At 37.2% G+C, this 18079-nt stretch overlaps 1 protein-coding gene across 4 annotated transcripts in view; it reads left to right on the forward strand.

Moving 5' to 3' along the window:
• The window catches only part of aopep (aminopeptidase O (putative)), a 79365-nt gene that overhangs the window by 22113 nt on the left and 39173 nt on the right, over positions 1–18079 (forward strand). For all 4 annotated transcript variants that reach the window (XR_010817607.1, XR_010817606.1, XM_066711210.1 and 1 more), the window contains exons 11-13: positions 4603–4663; positions 6880–6942; positions 7496–7579. Coding sequence is in view for 2 of the 4 variants with exons in the window: in XM_066711210.1 (XP_066567307.1) it covers positions 4603–4663; positions 6880–6942; positions 7496–7579 (208 nt within the window). In the remaining 2 variants the exon portion in view is untranslated. The remainder of the gene's footprint in view (positions 1–4602; positions 4664–6879; positions 6943–7495; positions 7580–18079) is intronic.

Genomic DNA, 18079 nt, shown 5'->3' on the forward strand with positions numbered 1-18079 from the left:
GGATTTTGTCCCACTCCTCTTTGCAGATCCTCTCCAATTCATTAAGGTTTCGAGGCTGACATTTGGCAACTCGAACCTTCAGCTCCCTCCACAGATTTTCTATCGGATTAAGGTCTGGAGACTGGCTAGGCCACTCCAGGACCTTAATGTGCTTCTTCTTGAGCCACTCCTTTGTTGCCTTGGCTGTGTGTTGTGGGTCATTGTCATGCTGGAATACCCATCCACGACCCATTTTCAATGCCCTGGCTGAGGGAAGGAGGCTCTCACCCAAGATTTGACGGCACCTGGCCCCCAGATCATCGTCCCTTTGATGCAGTGCAGTTGTCCTGTCCCCTTAGCAGAAAAACACCCCCAAAGCATAATGTTTCCACCTCCATGTTTGACGGTGGGGATGGTGTTCTTGGGGTCATTCCTCCTCCTCCAAACACAGCGAGTTGAGTTGATGCCAAAGAGCTCGATTTTGATCTCATCTGACCACAACACTTTCACCCAGTTCTCCTCTGAATCATTCAGATGTTCATTGGCAAGCTTCAGATGGGCCTGTACATGTGCTTTCTTGAGCAGGGGGACCTTGCGGGCGCTGCAGGATTTCAGTCCTTCACGGCGTAGTGTGTTACCAATTGTTTTCTTGGTGATTATGGTCCCAGCTGCCTTGAGATCATTAACAAGATCCTCCCATGTAGTTCTGGGCTGATTCCTCACCGTTGTCATGATCATTGAAACTCCACGAGGTGAGATCTTGCATGGAGCCCCAGACCGAGGGAGACTGACAGTTATTTGTGTGTTTCTTCCATTTGCGAATAATTGCACCAACTGTTGTCACCTTCTCACCAGGCTGCTTGGCGATGGTCTTGTAGCCCATTCCAGCCTTGTGTAGGTCTACAATCTTGTCCCTGACATCCTTGGACAGCTCTTTGGTCTTGGCCATGGTGGAGAGTTTGGAATCTGATTGCTTCTGTGGACAGGTGTCTTTTATACAGGTAACGAGCTGAGATTAGGAGCAGTCCCTTTAAGAGAGTGCTCCTAATCTCAGCTCGTTACCTGTATAAAAGACACCTGGGAGCCAGAAATGTTGCTGATTGATAGGGGATCAAATACTTATTTCACTCATTAACATGCAAATCAATTTATAACTTTTTTGAAATGCGTTTTTCTGGATTTTTTTGTTGTTATTCTGTCTCTCACTGTTAAAATACACCTACCATTAAAATTATAGACTGATCATTTCTTTGTCAGTGGACAAATGTACAAAATCAGCAGGGGATCAAATACTTTTTTCCCTCGCTGTATGTTTAAATAACTCTAATAAATACAGTCATCAGTTGTGGCTCTGTAGGCCACCACAGTATATTTGAAAGGAAACAATCAAGATGTCCTTGAAGTGTAGACTTTCATATTTAATGTGAGAGTAGTTACATCCAAATTGGGTGAACAGTGTAGGAATTACACCCATTTTTATAGGTGGTCCCTATAGAACACACTGGTGAGGTCAGGAACACCAAAAGGCCTGGAAGACCATGGAAAACAACTGTGGTGGATGACAGAAGAATTCTTTCCCTGGTGAAGAAAAACCCCTTCACAACAGTTGGCCAGCTCAAGAACACCCTCCAGGAGGTAGGCGTATCTGTGTCAAAGTCAACAATCAGGAGAAGACTTCACCAGAGTAAATACAGAGGGTTTACCATAAGATGTAAACAGGTAACAGGAAGATTAGAGTTTGCCAAAAAAAACATCGAAATAACCCTGTACAGTTCTGGAACAGCATCCTATGGACAGATGAGACAAAGATCAACTTGTACCAGAATGATGGGAAGAGAAGAGTATGGAGAAGGGAAGGAACTGCTCATGATCCGAAGCATACCACCTCATCTGTGAAGCATGTTATGGCATGGGCATGTATGGCTGCCAAGGAAACTGTTTCCCTTGTATTTATTGATGATGTGACTGCTGACAAAAGCAGCAGGATGAATTCTGAAGTGTTTAGTGCTATATTATCTGCTCAGATTCAGCCAAATGCTTCAAAACTCATTGGACGGCGATGGACAATGTCAAGAAGCATACTGTGAAAGAAACACAATAGTTTTTTAAGGTGAAGAAGTGGATTGTTCTGCAATGGCCAAGTCAATCACCTGACCTGAATGCAATTGAGCAGCATTTCACTTGCTGAAGGCAATACTAAAGGCAAAACGCCCCAAGAACAAGCAGGAACTAAAGACAGCTGCAGTACAGGCCTGGCAGAGCATCACCAGGGAAGAAACCCAGCATCTTGTGATGTCTATGGTTTCCAGACTTCAGGCAGTCATTGACTCCAAAGGATTTGCAATCAAGTATTGAAACTCACAATTTAATTCATGATTATGTTAATTTGTCTGAATACTTTTGAGCCCCTAAAACTGGGGGGACCATGGGTGTAATTCCTCCACCGTTCAACCAATTTGGATGTAACTACCCTCAAATTAATGATGAAAGTCTATACTTCAAGAACTTCTTGATTGTTTCCTTTCAAATCCACTGTGGTGGCGTACAGAGCCAGAATTATGACAATTGTGTCACTGTCCAAATATTTATGGACCTAACTGTATATGCACTGTCCTTACATTATTAGTGTATCAGTCCTAGAAAAGGTTTTACCTTTTAGAGTTCTACCTCTGTAGTTCCAGGAAAATCAACATATGAACTTGTGGTGAGAAGCTGGAATCTTAATTTATATGTAATTTTACAATGATCCTGCAACTGTTTCACAAACAATTAAACAACTCATTAGCTCATAATTAATGTAGACAAGGATGAAGATTTTTCTTTATGCTGTCTGGCTATGAGGCTTTTTTCAGTAATTTGTTGCCAGAGAGAAATACATTTGTACCATATTGTCATCTACCAGGCTTGTGTGTCCGCTCTTTCATTTGTTTATCTTTTGATTAGCAAATCAGAGAAGAGAATGTAGACAAAGTAAATATAGCAGCTTACATTACATTTCCATGACATTGAAACTGACCATGTAGGGAATTGATATATGCAGTTGCCTGTAAACGTGACACAATAGACCGCCCTGCAATTATGAACATATGTGTCCACCATACTTGTTTATATGTTTTATGTAGTCGTATGTTTTTTTGTTGGCTTCATTCACAAGTCTTGTTTAAATGTATTAATTCCAGCTTTCAGAACATATAACTTCTGACTATATTTAGCAGTCTCCCTGTATTCACACTTTATAAAGTGTCAGCTTTAGATGTCTAGACAAAGTATGCCCCAGTGATTTTTTAAAATATATATCTTTGTTATCCAAGAGTAAGCCAATAGACTTTTACTTTTTTATATGCTGAGCAGATGTTTAATGGAAACCACTTTGGAGCCCTCACTAAGGTCATTACTGGAGGCAAAAGCCAAACACCCTTGCAATGGGGGAAAACCCATTTTCCTTTTTTTTTTCCTTTGCTGAATTGATCCTTTCAAAACAAAGTTAATGAAGCAATGATTTGCTACTCCCATGCCTGCATTATTTTTTGGAGCTCACCAGCCCCACTTATTTTTAATTGAGGTTTAAAGGCTAATTACTTTGTTCATGTTGTGTCTTTGACTTGAAGTGGTAACAATGTGTCGTATACACTGGCAGTCAAAATTACAGGGACACCTGGACAGTCCTTCTGAAATAAAACCCATAAAGAAATAATCAGATTAAACTATTAATTTAAGATTATTTCTAAAACTTCAGTACAACACAGTATGTTTTGTAGGTATTTTACTGCATACCATTTTAAAATATCACCTTATGTTAGAAATCACAGCTGTGCATACACGTTCCTAAAACCTAATTATTTAGTAGCATTTTCTTTTTTAATTTTTGTTTTGTTTTTTACTTTCTTGCTAAGCTCACCCATTATTATGGGGGTTTATACATTTCTATGATTGAAGTATGTATTTGATTAGACCTTTCCAAAGATTTGTACACCCATGAAAATGAGGTTAGAAATGAGCATTAACCTAAATGCTGCAAATCATAACTCCTTTCAGTTAGATTTATTGCTTCAATGACCAGGTGTCTGGAATTTCAGCAATTGGACCCAGGCAAAACTAGCCATTCGTATTATGGGAGTGTGAGACACAGTGTTCTTGGTACCAAATTAAGAGTTGTTTAGACAGGTATGGAGCAACAATTTATTGACATTTTATATAGACTGAATTGCTTCACAATCGTAAAGCATAGTATTTCTGTAAACGAGGGTAGAATAGATTAAAAAAAAAAATATATATATATATATATATATATATATATATATATTTACACATACAGTAGCTCTGTCTAATTGACTACTATATAAATTAGGCGATTGTTTTAATGAATTGAAAAGTTTCAGTGAGTATTTGTAACTTTGCACTGCTGTTGGCAGCTCTCTCATTGGCAAAAGGGTTGAAGTATGTTAACAATTTAGAAATATGTAGGAGTAAATATATTGCTGGTTGTACTTAATTGAGAACAAGATTTTTTTTCACAAATACCACACCACATTTGCTACCAAAGTGTAGGTGCTGCTCTTGATCTCTTATCATGGTTACTACTACTGCTACTACTAATATTATTATTACATGGTTGTGTTCCAGACAAGGCCTTACCCTTGAAGCCATTTATCAAGATTGGCTGGACAGTGCAGGAATTCCAAAGGTAAGTCTTTTGTTAATTTGTAAATGCTTTTTTTGTGCAAAGTCAGCTAATAAATACATAATATTAATCTAAATAAAGTTTTCCCCAACTGCAGGACAACATATATTTGTTAATAATGTCAAGAGAAATATGGTAACAGAATAAAGAGAGTAATGTCCAGCAGTCTGCTTCCAACCTTTAAACTAGATCTAAATTCTTTGCTGTTTTCCAGCAGGATGGGTTTCCTATCCTTTCACCACCTCTTATTAGTGTTTCCCTGAGCAAATCGCTTGACCCTCTTATGCCAAAGAACCACTCAACCTCATCTAACTATATGAACCACATGTGCGTGTCCAATATGCATCTTCTGCAAGATTGTCTAGAGTGATTATTTATAAGAAAAGGGATTTCCTTTATGGATACATAAAGCTTTCAAGTATGTTTCACATTTGTACTCTGACATTCCAGAGTTATATGAGCAACAACAACACCAAAGACAAAAAAGGAAAGCAGTTTCTTGCTTTTACCATGGGACTGCTGAAAACAAAAGCTGTGTTATGCAGGGAATGAGGGGAGTTATCCCTGCTAGAGAGCAGTTATGTGTGGTATCCAGTGAACAATACAAGTTTACTGCCCGAGTGATCAATGCTGGATCAGGTTCACATTCCCCAAGACCCACTCACCCACCTACACAAGCAGAGGAGTTGAAGTAAACTGAAGTTATGCGGCACAGGTCTTACCCAGTATGGACAGTGCTACAAAGTATTCATGTCAACCTTTTTAAAACTGTACTTCATATAAAATTCTTTGTTTATGTATTTTAGGTCTTTCCCAAAAACATGCTTGTTTTAGAGAATATGCAAAGTATTATTTGACAACTGGGTGTTGATCAGCTTGAAAATTTATAAGTGATCAATGCCAGGCAAACAGAATAATTCTATTTATATTTTTCAAGTCACTGTATCCCCTGTAAAATTAGTTAAGAGTGGGTTTAATGATAAAATGTTATAAATCAATATGGATTTGTCAAAGCTGTATAGATTAATAAATACATTATCTGATAATGTATCTAAACATTTAATGTTTTTCAAGAATGTATTAATATAACCAAAGTGAATTGCTAGAATCTATCATACAGGCACTTGTGCTTTCCTTTGTAAGGATAGGAGACTTTTACATCCAAACATCACAGGGGCTAATTGCATTCCTGGCACTTATAAAAGGCTGCATTTGATAATTAATTCTTACTCAGCCTAAATTATGGATTTTTTCCAGTATACATCGACACCAAGCAATTCCACATAGAATATTAAAAAACCTTCAACAGTGGTGTCTAAACATGACATGTTCTGGTTTATCTTAAAAGCAAATCAAGCTAAGTTTTATTGTTACCATTTTACTTTTTATAAAACAGTCTATAAAACAAGTAGATAAAATAAGTGTTTTTGCAGATATGTTTTGTGTGAGCTTCTGAAATACAACAAACTAATTAGTCTTCATATATCATATAAAGATCTAAAAAAGTTACATTTTTAAAAATGTGAAAGTAGTTATGTGCATTACAGTCCTCAGCCATATGTGAACTCTTAAATGTTGTTGTGGTGTTGATGGTGGATTTCATTATTTATTAGGATTTATTTCTTGAGCATATCTTAAAAGTCAAAACAACAAGATTTCAATGAGGCCAAGAATCCTTCATCGAGAAATTTTTACTTGATATCTGAACTTTCTTACTATATGTCCTGTATCTGTGTTTGAGTGAGAGAGAGAGTGTGTGTGTATGAGAGCATGAATGTGTGTGGCTCTGCGTATGTGTGTGTGTGTGTGTGTGTGTGTGTACACAGTCACAGCAAGCCCCTCCCCTGTGTGACCAGCAAGTGAGCAGTGTTTGATTACAATGAAAGCTCTGCACACTGGCTTCTGGAGGTCTGAGTCACTCAAAGGATTCAACAACTGGTGGTAGCAGGGTTTGGACAGAGGTGAAGGGTCTGACCAGTTTTCTTTCACATGTTATATATATTTTTAAATAGGTAGTGATAAAAACATAGTAAGTGCTAGTTACTGTGGACAGAGATTTCCTAAAGATCAGTGTAGCAGTATACAACGCAGAAGTTAATAAGAGTGCTGTTCATCCTCTGGAGTTACACAGCAATTTACAATCTGAGAAAACAAAGTGAACTGAAGTTACCGAGCGGCAAATTTCATTTACTACTTTTATTCTATATTATTTTATTTAGCCATTGTTTGAAGGGAGTAATGCTTGGCTTCACAATAATCTGGTTCAGGCAGTCAAGGAGGAGGTAAGTCATGTATATATTATGTTTACTGTGCTTTTAATACCTTTAAAAATCAAAACAAATGTCGTGTTCAGTGAGTGATTTTTGTAATGTGTAATTTGATTTGGAGCCTCATTATATTATGCAATGTAAAACATTTGTTACCCTTTCAGAAAGAAAAAATGCTTGCCTTAATTTCTGTTTTGCAGGGGAGACAGTATTTCAATGTTCGATCACATTCAGTGTTTCATTGAAAATGTCAGTATCTCAGAGGATTAACGCTACCCTGTCTAAGCCAGTTATGTAGTGAAGAGGTCAACAATTGGTTTTATCTGTGCATCTTAAATTGTCACGAGATGGGGGCGTAGCAGCTCAAAATTTGATCAGATCAAACATCACAAAATTGACTAAGTGGGTTTCCCTAGTTTGTCTTTTTGCTCTGGCCTCAGGAAAGTATTTCTTTCCAGTGAAGCAATGGAAAGTGTGTCTAAAGTCTGTTTATAGTCTCTTACTCATATTGGATTGCCGCTCTGTCGTGGAGTTTTAACTCCCCAGTCTCCTCTGATCTGAACCGCAGGTTGCAAAATGGACTCGCTTCAGTCAGAGCCACAGAAAGGGCAGCAAACGGAAAAGGGGAGAAGGGAAGGTGATCTTCAAAGAGGTAGGTACTGTTATGCAAGCTTTAAATAGATTATGGGCTATTTGCTTTTCATATGAGTTGACCTAGGTTTTCTTAATTTGTCTACCCAAGCATTGTTATTACGATAACATGTTTCAGATCAATTCTTATGGCTTAAAATAACCTGCACACTATTGATGGAAAAGGCTACAGGACAAAGTATTTGCTTCAATTCAGCTTGTTCAATAAATAATTATCCTTGATAACCATGTTGAATAGAGCACAGCTTAAAACGTAAAAGGCTTTGATTTTGCCAGGAGTTATTTGAGACAGGTTTGATACAGTCAGTATCTCATACATTTTCCTTTTTTGGTAACTTGTATCCCTGATATCATACCCGAGACATGGGAAATTCACATACACACACACAATTATATTAAATGTATTTGTTTTTGTATAAGAAAGTGTAAGTCAACTTTTTTATAAATTGGCAATACAGTCTGCCAAAAAGTGTTTGGCAAGAGCTTAAAACAAATTAATATGCAAATATAAATCATGTTTTCTTATGGTAGTTGAAAGTGAATGTAGTAAACAAGGAAGTGATGGTTTGTTTTTCTTTGATATGGCTGCAGGTAAATGTATAAAGAATAAAACAACACTAAAGTGAAGGAAGATGTTTCATTATTTGTGCTTTTGTATGTTTTGTATTTTGCGAAATGTCTTTGTATCCTTTCTGAGTCGTTTCCTGACTATTTAAACTTACTATTACAAAGACAGAGTTATTTGTCCCCTGTGTGTTAACATACTTCGAACCTGTTCTGCTTCTTACTGAGTATCTTATAAGTGGACGTTTATTCATATTTCTACAAAGGGTATTACAATAATGATTAATAATTCAGTCCAGACTTAAGCGTGTAACGTTTGAAAAGTTTCTTCTGGTACCATCATATTTATGTCCTACTAAGGCCAAAGTAAAAGGCAGTCATCTTCTCTCATCAAACCATAAATGAAGTGGCTAGAACTGACTTCTCAAGATATGTTAGCAGTGACCTGCAAAGACCTTGGGTAATGTCCAAAACAAAATGGATTACTACATTTCCTATGGGGGAGTTTGCAATGTGAAGAACCTACGTATTGACTGTGACTGCATCTGGAACTGTTTATAAATATAGTCACATGTTTCCTCCTGTTGGCTGCATGCAAAGTTTATTAATATTAAAATGATCTCACTAAATGATGAACATCCTGTTTTTTTCATCATGGAGTTCTCTGCTCTAGAGTGCTAAACCACTGCCACACCAAAGAAAGCCGAACCACAGAAATGCCTACTTCTGGTTTGGACAATTATAATAATGATAATAATAATTTGATAATAAAATCCCCATTTCTGGGACAACATCTAGCCCAGCTATTCATCACTATTATGGAAACTGCACACTGCACACTAAATGAGAATAACTTCAATAACATTAAAGGTAGGTTGAGCATACTGCTGTTAGTGTCCAGCTCTGTAACAAAGGAGGTTTTGCTTTCACAGAGACAGCGTTTGTTGAGTACTATGTGTAAAGGATCCTGAAATAAAGCATGTATCCCCTGGCCATTACTTGTGCACCTTTGTTCTGCAGCAACCTGCTATAGTTCCAGGTGTGCACACATTAGTGTTCCTTTATAATACGCTTTAATGTGCTTCAAACACAACCCCCCCGGACAGCCAGACCATAAAGCAGCCTGTGATTTCTAATTTAGGAGAAGCTGGCTCTGCATAGTCGCATTCACAAATAGTTTGAAGTTTACAGATAATTACATCAGAGATAATTATTGAGGTTGAATGCCAACAGCTTACCCCTCCTGTGCAGCTGAAGGATTAGGGTCACTTTTATGTAAAATGAAAGGTCTATGCAGGAGAGAATGGAGTTTTATTGCCTTATGTTTTTGGGGATGATATTAGTCATGCTCTTGTAGTAATGTGTTTCATTTTGCTATAATTTTCATTATTACTTTTTGTGCATGCTAATGACAAGGGTATGATGACCTATTACTGTACATAAAAAAACATGATACAGCAATAGGCTGCTGTTCTCTGACTGTGTTGCCTTTGGTACCACCTTCCAGAGTGTAGGACATGATGTAATTTTATAAACGAGCAAGGTTAACTAGGTTGCACATCTACTTGACTGGATGAAAAACTGTACATTTTTTGGTTCTGTGATCCTGTATTGTTTTCTGCAACCTGTAGAAAACCATTTTGCAGGAATTCTGGGGGTTTGGGGGATTTGGGGAGGATGACATTTTGTTTGTCTCGGTTATCTAGCACTATAAATCTTTGTGGAACAATAACCCAGGCCTGAAAGCTAAGGCTAAGCCTAATGGAAGTCCCCAGCTAGCACACACATCCACTCCTTGGTTGAAAGATGCTTGGGCATTGGAAGCAGAAGTGGAATTAAAAATACCCACGATTGAGTCATAGAATACTATCCAAATCCGCACCAAATCCACTAAAGCAGGAGGCTTGTACTTATTGACGTATGATGTTATAAATTTATTTTCCTGTAATAACTCTAATGCTGTGTTATATGTCATTTTCTGGTTATGAAATTCCAATATGATTTTAAATTAAACAATGTGATGATGTCCATTCAAATAAATATGCTCAGAGGTGTAAGGATTGAAGTGGGTGGCTTGCTGGGCCTACAGAGCTACTGCAGTTGAAGTTGTTTCAGTGGAAGCAGTGACATGTAGCTCAGACCTCAAGAGCTCTTTGATGTAGGCCTCTAGCATGGGTGTTGTTTTTCACATTTTGACCATGTTGGTTAATAATGGGAGATGAATGTGGATACCAGATATCCAGAGTGGAAGAGTGTTATGTTTAGCAGCAAATGAACACTCTGAGCTCGGGGTGTGTGGAGAATACAGCAGGGATTTATAGGTGGGAGTTCTGATGCTTCCGTTAACAGGATTGCGCACGTCTGTTGCTCCTTTAATCCAGTGGGAGGCAGGGCACTGTGCCGGGCAGTTTCATATCTTTACTGTTTCCGACTGGAACTGAAAAAAACATTGTTCATAAACAGGGCTCTCTCATTTTTGCTGGGACTCCTATTAAGCCTGGTGAAGGAACAGTTTCACATAGCTTCTGTAGATTTGGTGGATTACATGAGGCATAACTTGTGTGTTAGTTCTTGTAGACACAAGTTGAAAATGTGTTGTCTGCTACAATATCTCTATTAATTTCCACTTGATAGATCTGCTTCTTCACCTCATCTATTTCACATCTAAGCCATTTTTTACTTCAGATTGATATGTACTTTACATTGTTTGAGTACGAGCATATTTGTTTAACCAGTCTGTGTGGAATAAGTGTTTCACAGTACTGTACATCAACCAAAATGTTTGATTGATTTGGAAAGCCAAACAGCTTGTGCTGAAACTCCTGTCCATCACAGTGCTGAACTTGGGAAATCAGAGGTAATTTTGCAGTTGCCTTTGTTGTTGTTTATGTACTGTACTGTGGGAAGAGGTTTTAGGTGTTTGTTTTTTGTTGATTTAAATAAGTAGTCAATGGTGTCTATTCTAATAATCTACACTGAGTAAAACCATCCTTTACAATGCAGTCCTGTTGCCTTTGAATATGCTCTCATTAACTATTGTTTTATGCTACAAAAGTCTTCCATTGTATTATTCACATTGCCATCCTTGCTGGGCAGCATCAGTTCTTGGTGAAAATTGGATTTATATGATTGATAAAACCATCCATTTTAACCCAAAAGTACTATTTTGACTGTTAATCAATTAAATTGGAAATGTAGCTGTGTATTGGAATCTCAATTACTATGTAAATGGGAACTTTTATAATGGCCAGGGCATAACCTAAATGATAATGTAGGCTGAGCCTGGAGGGTGAAGCAGCCTGCCAAAGGTCTGGTTTGTGATTGCTGCTGCGACTGCTGTCACTGCCAGAGTTGCTGCCATAGTCAGAGCTCACACAGTGCTGTTGTTTTAACAAAAGGTTGGGCAGCAATCTACCCCATTAACATCATGATGGATCCTGTAATTTGATTTGTTACAACACCAAAACGTCAAACTGGCCGAAACAATTAGGCATTTTGAGATCCTAGCTTGGATGTCCACCTTTCCGTGGAGTCACAAAAATGCATTATTACAATGTTACTCTACGAATGTATGCAGATATGTTAAGAAACAACCAGGATCACTTGACCTTAATCGTAGTGTTAAAAAATAGAATGTGGTGCAAGACAGGAATGGAGCTGGTGAATGTATTCTATCAGAGGATTATGACTGAATGAATAGGAATTCACTAGGTGTGTAACAGAGTTCATAGGGTGTGTGCTAACAAGATTGCGAACAATAGAGGGATATTATGATGAGAGACATGTCCTTCATTGAATTTTCTCTTGAGAAGGTTAATAATTCTTATTAATGGTTAAGGATCACTGTGCAGCTTTCCCCAGAATGCTGATTTCCAGTCTATTACCATCACTATTATTATTTCTAATATTCATTGCTATGATATTACTATTGTTAGTATCATAACACAGTACTGTATATTAACATAGCAATCTTCACACATACTTCCTTTGATTGTTTCCTAGAACATGTACTATGTTCAGCATGTTCTTCCATTTGTAACACCCTCGTTCATCCCTGTATCTTTTTATATCTACTTTTTTATCTACTTAAACGTGAATTATCATTTAATTATTATAGGTGCTGCATTAACATGGTTATTACTAGGAATCAGTAACTTAGATAATGCACCGTATTTTCCTATTCCTTTTATGCAATTCTTACATTTACTCGTATAAAATACAGCAGTCTGGGTAGAAATAAAAGAGAAAAAAAGTGTTTATTTTTTCATGTCTATTAGCATGATCGTGCATGTCACTTAGTAGTTTTTTTTAATTACGGTCATGTTTCTGGTCAGTTCCCTTGAGCTGGAGTTTATTTGGCTAATTTCTAACTGTCAAATCCTGGCCTGGGCTGGACTTGCCCTAGCATATTGTATGAAAGAAGAATGTGCAGCTGTTCAGAAAAATAAAGTTAATCTGCACAGTGAAATCCATGATCATCTGATGCATATCTTAAGCCATATGGAAAATCAATGGTTGTGCTTCTTCAAAGAATAAAACAATGAGGTACAGACAAGCCAGAGTATGTGAGACAATGCGTGTTATCACATGTTTTTATTTAAAATCTTCTGGGAAATGGATGGCATTCCTTGAATAACTTTATTTTTAAGAGAATACATTTGTCCTGTATAATGCTATTGCTATAATTGTAAGCAAAAATGTAAAACAGCCCTTTAAAACACACTGATTTACAGTGTTAAGTCACTTGTAAATGACCAGTTTCTTTACCTTAAGGAAATCCAGGATGAACTGGTTGAAAGAAGGACACAGAAAAAAGTTGTTCATTATGTATTTTAAATGAAATGCTGTTGTTCAATCCTTAAGAGCTAATTTGCTATGAAATTCACAGCCCTGGATCAAACTAGCCTTTACTGGTATTCTGACTGTCTGTAATTTATCAGTCTGGCACATTCCACAGCTAGACACTTGTAAGGATGCATGGTATCCTACTGCCACGTGGCAAGACTCCTATGACACTTCCAGAAACATAGATCAGTTACTTCAGTTCTGGGCAAGAGGAGGAAAATGTGTAGCAATAAAATTGCACAGTATGTATTTTAGTAAATACAAAAGATTGTTGAGAATCAAGACTGGAATTCAACTTGGGAAGGACAAATCATCATACACATTTGATTAATATTGAAATATATTAACCTTCAGTAAAAAACAAGAGGCCGTTACGCTCTAATTTTACTGCATGCTTTTCTAATCCTGATTTTCACCCTTGTTAGCTATGACATGCTTCACATACTCTAGATAGTATGTCACACACTTTTATTACTACCATGTTCATTTGGCTCAGTTCAGTCCTAATCACATATCGGCACAAGGTGTATATTCCCTGCACTTTTCTTTTTCACTCTCCTTTAAAGGTCATCCTATATAATTTAAATTTGGTTGATGGCAGGGTGAGACTGTTGTTAAGAGTAGCATTTTTTTTTTAAACCTGTTCCTTTGTTTGTTGAATTTAAGTAATACAGGTTTTGTCTGGCTGTGTGTTAATGGTCATTATTGTATTAAAAAACAACTAAATTGATTATTTGGAAGAAAACAACGACACTACTTGAACATTTACAGGTTGAACAGATGACAGAATTTGTGCTATGAAAAAAGCTCACTGTATATAATACTTACATCTTTAGAAACCTTGAAATAAAACCTTGTTTTGTAAGGTATTCATAATATGTTCTCATTAAAGTCAGTTGAATTTGAATTATTACCATGGATGTGTTTACTCTTCATTTTGACATCAAGCACATTTCTGCTCCTTTTTTGACAATAATATTTCAAACACTGGACAAGCAGAACTAAAATTGCTCTATATTTTCTGTAAGCCTGTCAGGGGAGTTGAAGTGATGGCAGCTTTTACTGTGAGTTTACTTAAAAAGTCAACATCATAGGTAAACATGACAGTTTTGTACCATGTACTTTGATCTAAATAATCATAATCTAAATTATGTCTTGACTCTTGTTACTAACTTTTATGTTGGTGTTCATGTATGTTCACTGGGAAACAATTTACATATGTAGGTCTCTATAAGTAATATAATCTGTTTTTTTCATCTTCATTTTGAACCTGGATGGATGGCTTTTGTGCCTTTCTTCTTATTAAATCTATTTATGTCACCGAGGTGCAAATAAAGGATTCTGTATCCCTACTTTGATATATTCTTAAAGAAACAATTTTAGGCTATTGAGATGTAATACATTTTAGCAAGGGTTGAATAATTGTTTTTAATATCATGTACTCAATGGCCCATTACAAGCATGATTTCCTGCTAGGTGAAGTCAGAGATAGAAAGGGGATACAATGTTTGAAGATGGAAATAATCAATTTTGGTTGTCTTATATATTTTATATGTTTGGCTATCCATTTTTATATTTAAAAGAATGCTTCAAAAGTCTATCAAACTAGGTATTTGGTTGGGTTCTCTGATCAACTGAGACAAAACAGATACATATCTAAAATGGTTTAATGAGGACCTGCTTAACCATTGTGATCCCAATTACTCTGCACACTTCACTTGAAAAACAACCTTGTGGAGCAACAGTGTTAAAAAAAGGCTTTCTTAGCACAGAGCACACATGTGCACGCACGCACACACACACACGCACACACACACACAGCTGAAAAAATACTCCCAACCCTTTGTGTCTATGGATTGCATATATCATGTACAGATTTTTAACCATACAACGCTGAATTAAGAATTTCAGTATTGTTTTTAAAACTGTTTGTTTAATAAGTGATCAATTAAACTGCGTTCATTGACCTCCTGATTAATACAACTTTTGTTTTATAATAAATCAAGCACTAACTAATTTATTTCTTCCATACATGGTAAATGGCCAAAGGATAGAACTGTATCATGTGGTATAAATTATGTTGCTTTGTTTAAGGAGCAACCGGTTATTGATGCCTCTAGATAATTTACTGCTTTGTCTTTGGCAAATATTAAACAGAGGTTAGTATCAAACACGGACATTACTGTGGAAAGTTAGGTAATACGATTATTCTGCTTAATAATGGCTCAAAAAATCATTACAAAAAATAATACAGGTTATGTATATATTTTTTTTATTAAGAAAAACATAATAAAACATCTTCATATACACACTATATTTAAAAAAAATATATATATTTTAAATATAATTTAAAACCTACCCATATATATACACTCACCTAAAGGATTATTAGGAACACCATACTAATACTGTGTTTGACCCCCTTTCGCCTTCAGAACTGCCTTAATTCTACGTGGCATTGATTCAACAAGGTGCTGAAAGCATTCTTTAGAAATGTTGGCCCATATTGATAGGATAGCATCTTGCAGTCGATGGAGATTTGTGGGATGCACATCCAGGGCACGAAGCTCCCGTTCCACCACATCCCAAAGATGCTCTATTGGGTTGAGATCTGGTGACTGTGGGGGCCAGTTTAGTACAGTGAACTCATTGTCATGTTCAAGAAACCAATTTGAAATGATTCGACCTTTGTGACATGGTGCATTATCCTGCTGGAAGTAGCCATCAGAGGATGGGTACATGGTGGTCATAAAGGGATGGACATGGTCAGAAACAATGCTCAGGTAGGCCGTGGCATTTAAACGATGCCCAATTGGCACTAAGGGGCCTAAAGTGTGCCAAGAAAACATCCCCCACACCATTACACCACCACCACCAGCCTGCACAGTGGTAACAAGGCATGATGGATCCATGTTCTCATTCTGTTTATGCCAAATTCTGACTCTACCATCTGAATGTCTCAACAGAAATCGAGACTCATCAGACCAGGCAACATTTTTCCAGTCTTCAACTGTCCAATTTTGGTGAGCTTGTGCAAATTGTAGCCTCTTTTTCCTATTTGTAGTGGAGATGAGTGGTACCCGGTGGGTTCTTCTGCTGTTGTAGCCCATCCGCCTCAAGGTTGTACGTGTTGTGGCTTCACAAATGCTTTGCTGCATACCTCGGTTGTAACGAGTGGTTATTTCAGTCAAAGTTGCTCTTCTATCAGCTTGAATCAGTCAGCCCATTCTCCTCTGACCTCTAGCATCAACAAGGCATTTTCGCCCACAGGACTGCCGCATACTGGATGTTTTTCCCTTTTCACACCATTCTTTGTAAACCCTAGAAATGGTTGTGCGTGAAAATCCCAGTAACTGAGCAGATTGTGAAATACTCAGACCGGCCCGTCTGGCACCAACAACCATGCCACGCTCAAAATTGCTTAAATCGCCTTTCTTTCCCATTCAGACATTCAGTTTGGAGTTCAGGAGATTGTCTTGACCAGGACCACACCCCTAAATGCATTGAAGCAACTGCCATGTGATTGGTTGGTTAGATAATTGCATTAATGAGAAATTGAACAGGTGTTCCTAATAATCCTTTAGGTGAGTGTATATATATATATATATATATATATAGGTAGGTAGGTTTTAAAATATATTGCCAAGACTCAATAGTGCATTACATTCAGTCCAGGTGTGTGAATTGCTAGGAGCATAGGAAGATAATTTTAGCCATAGTTACTTTTAATGGAGCTTTTCCAGATCAGCAGTGACACACAGACCCGGGGACACAATAGGAAATTGGGCTTCAAGGCATTCAAGACAGAAAACAGGAGACACTTCTTCACACAGAGAGTCGTCACAATCTGGAACAAACTCCCCAGCGTTGTGGTTGAAGCTGACAATTTGGGAACATAGACTGGATAGGATCCTTGGATCACTTAGTTAGCATGATGAGTGGAATGGCCTCCTCTCGTTTGTAAACTTTCTTATGTTCTTATAACTATACGGAGTATGTAGTCCACAATTTTGGTGTGGCATCTAAAAAAGTGCTGGAGTTGTTATGTCCTGGCTGAGCACATGCAGTTCTGGAGTGCAGATGCCTTTGTAATGCACATTTAGGTTTGGGACCTATGAGACTATATAAAATACAAGTCTGTAAACGAGCCTGTATCCTTCTGTTATTGTCTTCTGCATCATTACCTGCATTGCCAAAAGGCCTAACTGCTTCCTCTGCCAGCCTGATAACCTAAAATAGCATCAGCTAAACACCTGTGAGATTAATCTTATTGCATATTGCAATGTCAACAACTACTTCAGAATCTTTGCTCACTAAATGTTATTTTTTGTCCAGGATTGCAGTAGGAAGGACCCAAGCAATTATTTAGGCACCCAATCAATCAGTTAGGCTTCTACCACTAATGGAAGGTAAATAGACTCATAATTTTGACTCCCAATATTCTACAGACAATACAGAGTACATGTAAGTCACCGATGATCAACATTTGTCATGTGCTTAACTTTCCAAATAGGCTATAATTAATTTTAAACACTTCTAGACATGGATCATCCATTTGTAAAGCTTCACCAACCTCAAAAACATGTGGTGCATGTTTTAGGTTGGCCGCTATATGTTTATAGTATATGTGTGTATGTATATGTGTCTGTATATATACATATATGCATTTTTTAGCTAAGTTAAATAGGGTTGACATATCTTTCATCAAACAAGTTACACAGCTTTGTCCTTAGTGACTCTAGTGATTCTAAGACTGATCTTGTGATCCTATTGCCTGGCTTTCAGTAATTCAAGTGGATGCCAAATATTCCATTTCCAAGATCATAATAAGCTTAGAAAATGTCAAGTTCCTGTCTAAAGTCAAATTTCAAATCCATTCCCTTGAATGAATGCCACAGACAAATTTGCAGCAATTGAGAGACTAGTGGCAAAAGTCCAGGTAAATGAACGTGACCCTTATGAGATATATGTTGCTATGTTTACATATAAAAACTGAACTTTGACTACTACAGTAAGATTAACATTGAAATACATTTCAATCATAGTTAACTCATTATTTCTGTATGTAATCAGTCTCAAGAGACAAAACTGC

Source organism: Amia ocellicauda, chromosome 8 (assembly GCF_036373705.1).
Source record: "Amia ocellicauda isolate fAmiCal2 chromosome 8, fAmiCal2.hap1, whole genome shotgun sequence".
Taxonomy (NCBI): Eukaryota; Metazoa; Chordata; class Actinopteri; order Amiiformes; family Amiidae; genus Amia; species Amia ocellicauda.